This window comes from Amblyraja radiata, chromosome 17, assembly GCF_010909765.2.
Source record: "Amblyraja radiata isolate CabotCenter1 chromosome 17, sAmbRad1.1.pri, whole genome shotgun sequence".
NCBI classification, from domain to species: Eukaryota; Metazoa; Chordata; class Chondrichthyes; order Rajiformes; family Rajidae; genus Amblyraja; species Amblyraja radiata.
Genome location: NC_045972.1, coordinates 38,461,224 through 38,475,617, shown reverse-complemented (window position 1 = coordinate 38,475,617; position 14,394 = coordinate 38,461,224). Strand labels below are relative to the sequence as shown.

The window sequence follows — 14,394 nt, the reverse complement described above, 5'->3', positions numbered from 1 at the left end:
TTCCATGGTGTATTACTCCATGACTCTGACTTTAAGAAAGAATAACATTTCATTTTTGCTGTATGTAAAATATGTTTTTTTCTATCCAAACCCTACCCCACAAAATTAAAAACAAACTGTAAAGATTCACTGATTTTTGCTGTTGTCTCGTATAGCTGTCTCATTGATATTCCAAAATGAAATATACTGTGATAAATGTTCTCATGAGTAATAGCTTGATACAGTGATGTGTATTAGTCAATAATATAAAATATACAACACAAAGAGGAAAATATTTGAGATCGAAAAAATACAACATATTATAGACACAAATTGCTGGAGTAACTCAACGGGTGAGGCAGCATCTATGGAGATTTGACTATGATATCAGTGATATTTTGTTTTTAAATCTTTGAAGGAATCATTAAAAGGAAGGTTAGCAAAAGTACAGGATGAAAACAATAAGCTACGCTCTCAGTTAACAAGCTTGGAACTTGCGAATTGTGCTGGAAATCAACTACAGAACAGTAGGTCTCTTTTTTCTCATTTACAATTTTTCTGTAGATACAACTTCTGAAATGAAAATGGAAAATGCTGGAAATACTCAGAGATATATTATGTTCAGACAATATCTGAAGGGAGATAGTTAACAACTTAATTTGATAACCAAACTGATCTTAAAAAAAAAAGGCTAGTTATTTGAAATGATTGAATATACCGATAAATCATAAGGACTGCAAAACATGTCTCTACTCTAATGCACAATCCTGGGTAATCATCTCTGTACTCTATAGACCTGGCATCACCCTTAAGAATAATTCTGAGAATTATACAGTACTTGTAACAGTTTATTCTGTTATAAACATGGAAAATTATGCAAATGTGCAGCATGTCAAGCGATATCCATGGAGAAGAAACAAATCTTTCATGTGATGATTTGATCTGGTGAAATGTCATGAACTTGAAACATTGATTCTGTTTTTGCAAAGGATCTTCTGTTCTATTTGAATTTCAGATTTGTTGCTTGCAAAAATTTGTCATGACTTGTTTTTATATTGGACTATATTATTTATAGCCCCAGATACCTTGCCTGATTTCTTTAACCTCCTCGTGTACTTATCAGAAGGACCTTTCAGGAAAAGTTTAAAAGATTAAGAAATTTAGATCAAAATAGTAAATAAAACTAAGAATTTTGTTTTTAATTGCTAACGCTATCATACATTTAAATAATTAAATGTATGATAGCCTTTGCAATTTAAAAACAAAATTCTACCTTTATTATTCATATAATTTTAGATTTTACAAATCAGATAACTGAAAGTTAGTTGTTTCACAAAGTTTTAACCTAAATACAAACCAAGTTGAAAAATCATTTATTATATTGAAATGTTTGCTGTTTGGCTGTTTTCTTAGAGGATCTGCAGAAAGACAATGAAAGACTAAATTTGGAGGTGGAATATTTGAATCAGCAAATTAAACAATACAACAAACTACAGGAAACTGTCACGATGTTGCAAGAGAGTCATAGGTAATAAAAATAAAGAAAAATATTGTTAAATCGTATTTTAAAATAATACTAGATATGCTAATGTCTGATTAGAAATTAGATTTAAAAATTAGATTAGAAATTAGATTTGAAATTAGAATCTAGGAAAGTAAGAAAACTGATATTTTAATATATTTTGATTTTTTTCCCTTGCCTATCTGCTACTTAAAGATCAAAAATGTATGTTAAAACAATTCAAATTACTATATTTTATAATTTCTGGGAATTTTTGTTGTTATCTGCAGTATTGTGAAAAACACGTAACCATTATTTTACAATTTAGCAGTAAAACACTAAAAATAATTCCATGATTGAATTTTTACAGAAGTATATAACGAAACAAAGTTATCTGTATCAATTGTTGGCTTAATATTTTTTTCCTGGATTTTCATTTTCATTACAACTAATTTGCACGTTAAAGTATAGAATACATATCTTTTAGAAAAGGCATGTGCACTGATTATATTTCCTTTGGCATTCTCATTGTTTGTCCAAACAATTTCTTCATAATATCCAAACATAATCCAAACAATAATCGTAGTGTGGCAGTATGTAGGTTGTCAACTGCAGATTCCCAGGCAGAAGAAGTGCTGATCTCAGACCTTGTAGGATAATCTATGAGCTCCCTAAGTATCCGAGAGCATTTTGGGTCAGGACCTGAAACGCCACTTATCCATGCTGCTTGACCCCCTGAGTTACTCCAGCATTTTATGTCTATGGTATAAACCAATATCTGCAGTTCCTTTCTATTGTATATTATACTTGACCATCACTGAGGCCCCGACCACGGGTGAACAACAGAGGAGGACTGAACTTTGGTGCCTTCCTTCACAGTGGGAAACTTTGATACCGCTGTGTGGGGATGGTTGTGTTAAAGACTATCGTGTTCTGTGTGCTTTATTTTATTCGTATGGCTGTATGGTGACCACAAATTTCACTGTACCAATTGGTACATGTGACAATAAATGTCTCTTGTCTCTTGCCTCTTGTCTCGTCTTGAGCCCCATGGCAATTGGTCATTGACTGACATGGGACAGTGGTCAAGAACAGGTTTTCCATGTACTATGGCAGCAAAAGACAGAATAAAATGAATTTAGCGTTATTTTGTAAGAAATTCTTAAAATCAAAAGCGAAATAATTCATATTTTTTGGATAATTTGAAATAATGTAATTTTTAAAAATTCAAGTTGAAAATACCACTGCTTTTAAATTCATTAAAGATCCTGTTCCATTTTTGACCAGCCTTCTCAAGGCATTTGCTTCCCAGAAAGTTGCTGTCCCTCCAGAGTGCAGATCCATATTCGGTGGATAATTTGTGAGATAATTTGTAAACTGACAGTGAAAAAGAAAAGGTGGGGAAAGTGAGAATAAACACAAAGAAAGGGAGCAAATAGTTTAAAAGGGAACCCAGAAGTCTTCTAAACGCATGTAAAAAGGGGAGAAGAGGTGCACCATGTAGAGATCAAGAAGGTTGACCTATGCATAAAGATGGAGGCATGTGCATTCACTAACTTCACTACTAATTTCCATCCTGCACTCAAATTCACTTGGACTTAGATTGGGCATCCTGGTTGACATGAACAAGTTGGGCCAAAAGGCCTGTGTCCGTTCTCTATGGCTGAAAGGCTCGGGGCAATTGCATTATCTATATAACTAAAAGTCTCATCTTGACCACTTCCTGTCTGCGCTGTATATTGATTTTTAGAAAAAAGGCTACCCTATATTGCTATGATTTTTGGCCATCTTACTTAGTCCTCCTCTGTTGAGCCAGCCCCGAGGATTTTTCCGATCGATGAAAAATAAAAAAGTTATGAGTGTTTTAAAAAAAAATCTGTGAGTCTTGCAATAAATAATTTGCTAGCCCTTAGTGAAAATGCAATGAGTTGTTTGGCCTGCCCTCTGCCTGAAACTGCAATGGACATGAAATGAAAATGCAATGAGCTGTTTGGCCTGCCCTGTGCCTGAAGCTGCAATGGAAATGGAAATGAAATGAAAATGCAATGAGCTGTTTGGCCTGCCCTCTGCCTGAAACTGCAATATAAATTGAAATGAAATAAAAATGCAATGAGCTGTTTGGTCTGCCCTCTGCCTGAAACTGCAATGGAAAAGAAATGAAAATGCAATGAGCTGTTTGGCCTGCCCTGTGCCTGAAGCTGCAATGGAAATGGAAATGAAATGAAAATGCAATGAGCTGTTTGGCCTGCCCTGTGCCTGAAACTGCAATGGAAATGAAATGAAAATGCAACGAGCTGTTTGGCCTGCCCTGTGCCTGAAACTGCAATAGAAATGAAATGAAAATGCAATGAGCTGTTTGGCCTGCCCTATGCCTGAAACTGCAATGGAAATGAAATGAAAATGCAATGAGCTGTTTGGCCTGCCCTGTGCCTGAAACTGCAATGGAAACGGAAATGAAATGAAAATGCAATGAGCTGGTCGGCCTGCCCTCTGCCTGAAACTGCATTGGAAATGGAAATGAAATGAAAATGCATGAGTTGTTTGGCCTGCCCTGTGCTTGAAATTGAAATGGAAATGAAATGAAATGAGTTGTTTGGCCTGCCTGAAACCACTAATTTCTGCCCACAAGGCCCCTATTCGCCGAAAAAACAGTCCTTTTTGCCCAAATTGCCCGTATCTGCCCAGCAGGAGCATTTTGGCCCAAAGGCCCGTGCCAGGCCAGGAAAAGTCCAGAAAAAGTGTCTTTCACTGAGATTTCACTCTTTAAAAAAATATTTTTTTTTTAAAGAGCCTCTTCGGCCCATCAGGTCTGTGCTAACCCAGGAGGAGTCCCTTCGGCCCATCAGTAAGTATTCCCCCTGCAAGTATTAAACCTCACCCCAGTATTTTTCTCCCTCCCTTCATTGGCTCCCTGTGAGATCCAGGCCAGGATAGACTTTCCTCCTTCATTGCTGTGATCTGCAGAAAAATATAAAAAACGCCTAAAATTGATTCTCCACCCACTCCCCCTTCTCTCTCACAGTCTCTGACCTGTTTTGGGCAGAATTTCTGGCAGTTTCTGAGCTGCCAACCCACCAGCCCTGAGTGACTGAGCTGCCAGCCCACCAGGCCCGAGTTACTGAGCTGCCAGTCCACCAGGCCTGAGTGACTGAGCTGCCAGCCCACCAGGCCTGAGTGACTGAGCTGCCAGCCCACCAGGCTTGAGTGACTGACCGGCCAGCCAACCAGGCCTGAGTGACTGAGCTGCCGGCCCACCAGGCCTGAGTGACTGAGCTGCCAGTCCACCAGGCCTGAGTGACTGAGCTGCCAGCCCAAGAATCCATTCCGTCCACAATGTCCATACTAGCCCTCTGGAAACCGGTCCCTTCGTCCCACAACACCCTTACTAGCGCTCCAGAAACACCCCCCCCCCCCCCCCCCAAATGGCCACCAATATTGGAATAGGTGGAGAGGTGGAATATTGCGTTGGGGACCAGCCCTCCCATGGGACCTAATGGGTCCCACTTAGTCTAGTATCCACTATAAAACACCTGTACAGCTACATATGAAGTATTGTGTCCAGTTCTGGGTGCTCTGTTTCAGGAAAAGCTTTAGAAGGGGTGGCTAAGAAATTTGTTCAAATGATTCCAGGGATTAAATATTTTAGAAATGTGGATCAACTAGAAGACCCAGGATTGTTCTCCTTGGAAAAGTGGTTGTGGAAAATGACAGATATTTCAAATCATGAATAATCTATGGGATTTTTTTTTGCTAATGGTGCGGAATGCGAAAATGAATTGTGAAGTCCAGAATGAAGGTGATCAATAAAAGAACCAAATCTAACATGGGAATATGCACACTTTACACAGTGAGTGATTTGTGTCTGGAATGCAGTGTCAGATGTGGTTGTGGAGGTATCTTCATTGCAGCATTCAAAAGAGCTCCAATAGATAATATACAATTTTCTCCCTAAGTATCTGAGAGCAAACAAGTTGCAACAAAAGGGCTGGAGAGTGGAAGCTGCTGGATTGCTCTTAAAACGACTTTTGCACTTGATGAATCAAATAGCCTCCCGTGTTACCATTTTGTGTTTCAGGTTCAACTTTTTTGATTTAAATACACTTTATAGTTAGAAGTACAGTTGTAAGTTTCTAATACTGAATTTCTAATATTGAAGTTAATTCTGCTGTGTTAATCAATTGCTTTTCTTAAAAAATATTTTTAGGTCTCTAATATCCACCAATAATTACTTACAAGAGCAGCTGAACATAAGTCCTGTAGGCCAAAGGACAGACATGTCACATCATCTTGGTTCTCATCGGACAAAAACGTGGAGCAAACTGTCTACCTCAGGAATCTCAGAACTACCCTTATCCAAATGTAGTCATCACAGTAATACAGATATACTGTAATAAAAGTGCTGTATATTACAGTAAATCAAAAATGACTAATTCTAATTAAATTAGTGCCTTTTGGAAATTGTACAATGGCTAATATTAAGTTATTTTTAGTCCAAGAATCTCTTATTTAGTCAAAAATTTGAGTTGGTCAGCAATAAATATGTTGTATTAATACTGGACCACTGGGAATAAGTACTTTGTATTGTTAAATAGAAGATTAACATGGAATTCATTTGTCTTGGGGATGGGACGTGTGTTAAAAATCTATTTTTTTAATCAGATGTATCATGTGTGAGTTTTGCAATAATCCTGATATTTATATTTACATCTGAATTTATTTTCATGCATAATAGTTGCTTAATGTTTTTAACTGCAACAAATTAGAGAGAAAAAATATTTTATTAGTCAGCCAAATATAGTTATTTTTTACTTATTTAATGGCCTGACATTAAATTAATTTGATTTAATGATGCTTACAAACCAAACCCTCAGCCCTATATGCAAATTGTTTGCGATGGGTGAGAAATTGGCAACTCACTTCCATAGTTGTTTCTGTCTGGTTTGCTAAAATAGACACATTTAAGTGCACATGAATAAATCTAGTTACCAATTATGTCTACCATATGATATAAAGAAGTACGATTTACATCTAATTGTACTCCAAATAGTACAATAGTATCCTAAATTGTCTATAGAGTTAAAAATAATATTCATATAGTTGAAAACATGCAACTAATGTCAACTGAGGGAAACCAAAAGATGGAATCAGTAGATAGGCCAGTCAGGATCATCACCTGAATCATTAACACTTCCTACTTTCCAACAGTGCTGCCCAATCATTTTAGATTTACACCATCTGAGAAAAGAATTGAAGCATAAAACTGCAGAAGCTGAAAATCAAAAATAAAAAATATATAGAAATGCTCAATAAGAGAAATAACAAATATAGGAAACGTTTAGCAGGGGTCACAATATCTGTGGGGAGAGAAACAGAGTTAATGCTTTAAGGAAATTAATTTTCTTCCGTTCTAAAAAGTCATAGAACTGAAATTTCTAAACACCTGTTTTCACTTTTTTATTATGGGGTATTGTGTGTAGATTGATGATTAAAAAAAAGAATTTAATTCATTTTAGAATAAGGCTGTAACGTAACAAAATATGGAAACAATGAAGGAGTCTGAATACTTTCTGAATGCACTGTATGCGATATCACACAGGGTTCATTCTGGGACCATTACTTTGCTGATTAAATTAAACAGATTTAATGATTGGAAAAAGATCTAAAAGTAATGTGGAAAATGTAGTACTAAATTTTTGTGGAACTAGATTGTGCAAACTGAAAATTAGATGGAACCAGATTCAGTAGTTCCTTGCAAAAAGGAATTGGATAAATACTTTAACTCAGAAAATTATTAGGTCTACTGGGGGATGAAGAAGTGGATTTAGTTGAGTGGTCTTGCACTTAATTAACTCCTTCGTGTTGTATCATTCTTGTGTGAAAACTGCAGAAACTACGGTAATGTTAAAAAAAAATCGAATCTAGTATGAGGCATCTTGGTTATCATGGACGCATTGGGCCAAAGGGCATGTTTACATACTGTATTACTCTAATCCCTTGATTGCACTGCACAGGAAAAGTGCCTCCATTTGTCATTTTTTATCTTTTTGTGCCTGTCCTTATTTTATAGTTGCACAAGATTTTAGCTGAATACCTTGCTTTTACTGCTGACCATACTGCTTCAGGTAATAATGTAATAATAGAGCATCCCATCTCACTAGGCAGTCCACTTTTTATTTCCTCATCCTTCAAATAAAAGGTGTTCTACAATGTTTATACTGATCCTGACAGCAAATTTATTTTTCAAAATTAATGTTTAAACAGATGAGTGCTTTCACGTTAAACTTCTAGTTACTTGCCCCATGCTCAAGAATTTTAACTTTTGCTCTATAGTACCCTTTGTTGTGATTTGCATGTTTTTGGGATTTTTTTTGGTGGTACGGGTAGATCTGCTTTGTAGTCAATGTGAATTGAATTATTGTATTCATTAGCACGGAGAAATAGCTGAATCAGCATCAAGCACTTAAAGCTCAAGTGGATCGTGCTCGGCTGTAGAGTAATGATTCTTCTGTTTTGAGTGCGCTACCTCAAATATTTTGTAGTAGTATGACATGTTCCCCAGCATTCATTTTGCAAAAGAATGAACCAAGTGCCCTTTTCCCCCCAATGAAGGGCCCCAGGAAATAACCAAGACTACCATACGCTCTAGGTTCCTTTAATTCAATCCCTTTACACTCAGTGACAATATCATTGTTACACCTGTATGTTTCAATAGCCCGGGAGTCTCCAATGAGCTTCAATTTAATTAGCATAAATACTGTGGCTACAAAATTAATTTTACACAAATGATGTTCAATGACAGTTTTAAAATGTTTGAACAGGACAAATTAAATATCAGAATGTTTAAATATGAAATGTAATGTTTTATGCACTTTTCTGTAAGAGATAAATGTAATTTATGCAAATTTCTCAAGCATAATTTTGAAACACAATTTATTAAGATTGCCATGCTTATGAAATCAAATTGTGATAGATTAATATATTTTACAAAATAAAAAAATATTTTGCTTAACATTTGTTTCTATTTGGATCTGTCTTGTGCTCCACAAACCTTTTTTTGGTGTTGTTAACCCTCTTTTAATAGCAAACAAACTATGGTTGCTTTAGTTGCCTTTTTTAAAAAGCATTAATTTCTCAATAGTATTTCCTGGGACCAGCAAGGAAGCTGCCAATTTTAGGTTCATAATAGAATGAACTAAATTTAAATTAACAGCACGTGTTGCATCTATTAGGGTTCACTGTGGGGTTCCTGGGCAAGCAAGAGTTGGTTGAATTTTATGCTTGAGAAAGACTGAAAGGAGATAGAGACACATTGTAAATTGGGCAAGTCAATAAATTGGTAAAATCACAACAAAATCAGATCACAGAAAGTCTCTCATGTCATTGGGAACACAGTTGAGCCAAAAGAACATTTTTCCAGGAAGCCTGTACTAGAATGAAATTGACAAGAGGTATTTTGAGATAAAAAAATCTTCAGGTTACATACACCATTGTAAAATCTACTGGGTTTTACAATAAAGTATTTACACTCCATAAGTTCAAAATATAGAATATTTCATGAATGTTGTGACACTTAATTGTCACTATTAAGTAATTTTAACTTTATGCCATGGTTGTATTAAGTTTGTAAAATTATTTTCAAATCTAAAATATCTGTTATTACTGCAGAATAAATTGCATTTGGTTTGTAACATTAAAGTCTGAGAAAGTGTACCAAATAGAATTGAGCAGCTGAACCTTCGTTTCATCTGTATTTTCCAGATTTGATTCTTCTAGGTAAGAAAATACTACTTTGGGTGAAAAGGTTACTCCTTTGATTCCTGCCAAATCTTTTACCACTTCACCTCAAACCTATGCCCCCCGGTCCTCGATTAATCTACTCTGGGCAAGAAACTATGTGCGTCTTTTCCCTATTAACTCCCCCCATTCAATCCGATTCCATTTCACTATCCATTACATTAAACGTGGTAGTCACGCACATTTCAGCATAGTCAATGCTCCACAATGATTCAATCTGCCCCGCTAGCTCCGCCGGTTACAAGTGGAGACTCCACGCAGTCGCCACGGACACTGCGCAGGACTTGTTTTATTTTTATTTTGCAGGATGCTGGCGTTTCTGAATATGGGACAGATCAGTCGTAACATTTATAATATAAAAAACTCATTCTGAACAAATAACAACAGTCATAATAATGGGGCAGCGACAGGGGAGACTGCGAACATTTTTTTTGTAAATGTAGTGTTGCCTCACACACCAAATTGTTCGTGTGTTTCAAACATACAGAATCATACAGTAATCCAATCCACCGCGCTGGGCGGGTGTAGAGGTTCCAGGGGCGCTCGTGCTGCGCGGGTGTAGAAGTTACAGGGGCGCTCGCGCTGCGCGGGTGTAGAGGTTCCAGGGACGCGCGAGATGGGCGGGTGTAGAGGTTCCAGGGACGCGCGAGATGGGCGGGTGTAGAGGTACCAGGGGCGCTCGTGCTGCGCGGGTGTAGAGGTTCCAGGGACGCGCGAGATGGGCGGGTGTAGAGGTTCCAGGGACGCGCGAGATGGGCGGGTGTAGAGGTTCCAGGGACGCTCGTGCTGCGCGGGTGTAGAGGTTCCAGGGACGCGCGAGATGGGCGGGTGTAGAGGTTCCAGGGGCGCGCGAGATGCGCGGGTGTAGAGGTTCCAGGGACGCTCGTGCTGCGCGGGTGTAGAGGTTCCAGGGGCGCGCGAGATGGGCGGGTGTAGAGGTTCCAGGGGCGCGCGAGGTTGGTGGGTGTAGAGGTTCCAGGGGCGCGCGAGATGCGCGGGTGTAGAGGTTCCAGGGGCGCGCGCGATGGGCGGGTGTAGAGGTTCCAGGGACGCGCGAGATGCGCGGGTGTAGAGGTTCCAGGGACGCGCGCGATGCGCGGGTGTAGAGGTTCCAGGGGCGCGCGCGATGGGCGGGTGCAAAGAGCTTATAAGATCTTTGGTTCCAGGGGCCGAGGTTGCGCGTGTGTCCGGGAGACGGTTGTATTCAAAATGTTTGGAGGGAAGGACAAACGGACAGAGAGCGGGTGCAGCGCGTTCAAACCCTCATCCCTCGGGCCTGGCGGGCTGGTTTGCACAAGTAACTGGAGACTGAGGTGAATTGAGCAATGCGGGTCGTGTTTTATTTGTTTTACGCATCATCTGCGAGCAGGTGTCTAGAGTGCGGGTGACACCGCGCAGTAAAAGCCTGGCAAACACACACAGTGAGAGCCCTTCAGATGAGACGGACACTGACGGGAACACAACTCAAAGAAAACCTGCTGGAGGAATTCAGCAGGTCAGGCAGCATCTGTTGGGTGAATGAACCAACGACGTTTTGGGTCGGGACCCAGCTTCAGACTGCACAACTGTAGGAATGTTACAAAATTTTGAGATTTTAAAAATCAAGTCTGTAATTTATCCCATCAGATAAAGCATAAAAAGAAGTTTAATTTGACACCTAATTTACTTTCATATCTTCAGTATTAAAAAGGTTATGGCTATTTTCATACTCGGAAATTAGCATCTTGTTCCCTATTGCTTTTTCATTGACTTAACACAAAAGCTGTGATCGAGAACAGTCAAAAGCCCATAACTTTCTTAAAAATTAAGAGAACTGAGAGAAATTTTCAGTTATTATAGATTGAAGCATTCTGAAACAAATATGAAACAACCTTACTTAGATGACTTGAAATTAAAGCATATAATTAGTTAGTTACCTAATTGTAGCTAATTACAAAATTCAATTACTAGATCTAAACATCTATCCATTTCTTAAGAATAGATTAACATTTTTAAATAGCCTAAGTGTCCAAATAACATTCACACAATAATTCACAATATAACATAATTTTTAAATCTCATTGTCATGGGTTTATAGGCCAAATGGAAGGAATTTAATGTTTAATACCTGTAAATTAATGGCCATTTAAATCAGCTTGCGAGTGGGTTTTTCTGGAACTCGACCATTTGGAACATTGCGGTTGCGGTGATTTAGTCCCCCATATCTGCAGCAAAAACACTGCCGGTTCGTTCGGGGGAAAAAATCACCGTTTCGCAACTTAAAATGTGAATTAAAATGCATCTTAAGAAACACTTTTATACATAAAAATAAACTACTTTCTTTTACCTGGCCCTCCATGAAATCCGTCCCCGTTGTCGGCGTTGACGGCTTCAGAAGCTGATTTTAAAATCAATCTAGCGATTAACTTGTCGGGCGAATTTTCTTTAAAAACACAGAATGGCCGTTGGAACGATTCTTTAGCAAACGCTTGCACTCCAACAAAATATAATCCAGGACCAAGTCGGAGTAACCCCGCCTCCCCTCAAACGCGACAAAATCGCGCACACGGCCAGTGGCAGAATTGCAGCGCCGCTGAAGGTAAGTATTGTAACATACCTAGAAATAGTAATAAACACCCAGACTGCCTTGAACATTAAAAAATGTGATATTCTCAAGATCAGAACCTTAATATTATTGTATTATATGCTGTAAGTCCGCAACAGGTAAAGAAATTACAATTTCTAGCGAAAGACTAGGTATGTTACAATACTTACCTTCAGCGGCGCTGCAGTTCTGTGACACTGGCCGTGTGCGCGACTTTGGCGCCTTTGAGGGGGGGCGGGGTTAAAATGCCGTTTTCTCCTTACCTGTCCAATCTATATTTTCTCAGGCTACTACCTAATGCTGAAAATTCATTCCGACTGCCGTTCTGTGAATCAAAATCATTCTTTTTTGCATAATACATCTGACTAAAACTACTGTGCTGTGCTGTACTGTGGATATTTAGTATGAAAATATTGATCATGGATAGACAATAACACAAAATATAGATGATTTAGATGTTCTAATGACATGATTGTGCAAAAAAAGAATGAATTGGATAATCTTGAGTGGATGCTTCTGGAAAGTGATCGTTTGGATTGTTGCCATTGCCATAAATTTTAAGCCCATATCAGCAGGCAGGACACGGCCGATTCATATGGCGCCTAAATAACATTTTTCGCATCATAAGATTAAAATGAAACCACACCAAAAAGCAAGATTATATGTTAAATAAACGACATACGTTTTGTTTTGTCCTGATATTGCGATCAGTGATGTTGAAGGCATTTTTAGTCGCGTTTAAGTTAAATCCAGCAATGCAATTGTCCAGCAAATTTTTTTTTTAAACCGCGAACGGAAGCCCGAACGATTTTTCTTCATCAGCTAGCAACCCGAGGAAATCCTTCTCTGACAACCTACATTTTAATCCTGCCTCCCCCCCCCCCCCCCCCCCCCCAAAGCCTCCAGAATCACACGCACAGGCAGTGGCAGATTTGTAGCGCCGCTGATGGTAGGTTTTGTAACAACGCTAACAACTGTGTCATTTGATATTTCTTGTCTCTCTTTATCCTGTTGACCAATGTATTATCACTTATTTTGCTCATTCAGCCATATCTTCTGTAAAAACAAAAGAATACAGATGCTGGTTTATTTCCAAAAATGGAGACAAAGTGCTGGAGTAACTCAGCTGGTCAGACAACATCTCTGGAAGAAGTCTGTAGAAGGGTCCCGACCCAAAATGTCGCCCATCCGTTTTCTCCAGAGATACTGCCTCACCTGCTGAGTTACTCCAATACTTTGTGTCCAGCCATGTCTTACCGCAGTCTTTTACAATCCACCTTACTGTTTACCACACCTCACCTAGCTTGGTGTTCTCTATGAACTTGAGAACTTTACTCTGTATACTCAAGTCATTGATATATCAAGATAATGATGGATTCACCACCAATTTTTATTTAGAGATACGGTATGAAAACAGGCCCTTTGGCCCACTGAGTCCACGTTAACCGTTGATCACCTGTTCACACTAATTAACCAATTCTACATCTGCTCCCTACACTCTAGGAGCAATTTACAGAGGCCAATTAACCTACAAACTCACATGTCTTTGGGATGTGGGGGGAAAGGGATATCATGCTTGACTAATCTTCTCGAATTTTTTGAAGATGTGACAAGTAAAATGGATGAAGGGGAGCCAGTGGATGTAGTGTATCTACACTTTCAGAAATCCTATGATAAGATCCCGCACAGGAGAGACTGGTGACTAAAATTAGAGCACATGGTATTGGGGGTATGGTGATGACTTGTTTAGAAAATTGGTTGGCAGACAGGAAGCAAAGAGTAGGAGTGAACGGGTCGTTTTCAGAATGGCAGGCAGCGGTGAGTGGAGTGCCGCAAGGCTCGGTGTTGGGGCCACAATTGTTTACCATATATATTAATGATTTGAAAGAGGGAAATAGGAGCAACACTAGCAAGTTTGCGGATGACACAAAGCTGGGTGGCAGTGTGAACTGTGAAGAGGATGTTAGGTGGTTACAGGGTGACTTGGACAGGTTGAGTGAGTGAACAGATGCGTGGCAGGTGCAGTATAATATAGATAAATGTGAGGTTATCCACTTTGGTGGCAAAAACAAGGGGGCAGATTATTATCTCAATGGGGTTAAGTTAGGTAAGGGGGAGGTGCAGCGAGACCTGGGTGTCCTTGTACACCAGTCATTGAAAGTTGGCGTGCAGGTACAGCAGGCAATGAAGAAAGCTAATGGAATATTGGCCTTCATAACCAGAGGATTTCAGTATAGGAGTAAAGTGGTTCTTCTGCAGTTGTATAGGGCTCTGGTAAGACCACATCTGGAGTATTGTGTACAGTTTTGGTCTCTTAATTTGAGGAAGGACATCATTGTGATTGAGGCAGTGCAGCGTAGTTTCACGAGATTGATCCCTGGGATGGCGGGACTGTCGTATGAGGAAAGATTGAAAAGACTAGGCTTGTATTCACTGGAGTTTAGAAGGATGAGGGGGCTCTTATAGAAACATATAAAATTATAAAAGGACTGGACAAGCTAGATGCAGGAAAACTGTTCCCAATGTTGGGCGAGTC

At 39.1% G+C, this 14,394-nt stretch overlaps 1 protein-coding gene across 4 annotated transcripts in view; it reads left to right on the top strand.

The window, feature by feature from the left end:
- The window catches only part of lrrc36 (leucine rich repeat containing 36), a 40,341-nt gene extending 31,854 nt beyond the window's left edge, over window positions 1-8,487 (top strand). For 2 of the 4 annotated variants that reach the window (XM_033036233.1, XM_033036229.1), the window contains 3 exons: window positions 398-506; window positions 1,393-1,507; window positions 5,685-8,487. In XM_033036233.1, the coding sequence (XP_032892124.1) occupies window positions 398-506; window positions 1,393-1,507; window positions 5,685-5,871 (411 nt within the window). In that variant the 3' untranslated portion in view covers window positions 5,872-8,487. The remainder of the gene's footprint in view (window positions 1-397; window positions 507-1,392; window positions 1,508-5,684) is intronic. The other 2 variants (XM_033036230.1, XM_033036232.1) reach the window with 2 other exon arrangements.
- The last annotated feature ends 5,907 nt before the right edge of the window (window positions 8,488-14,394 follow it).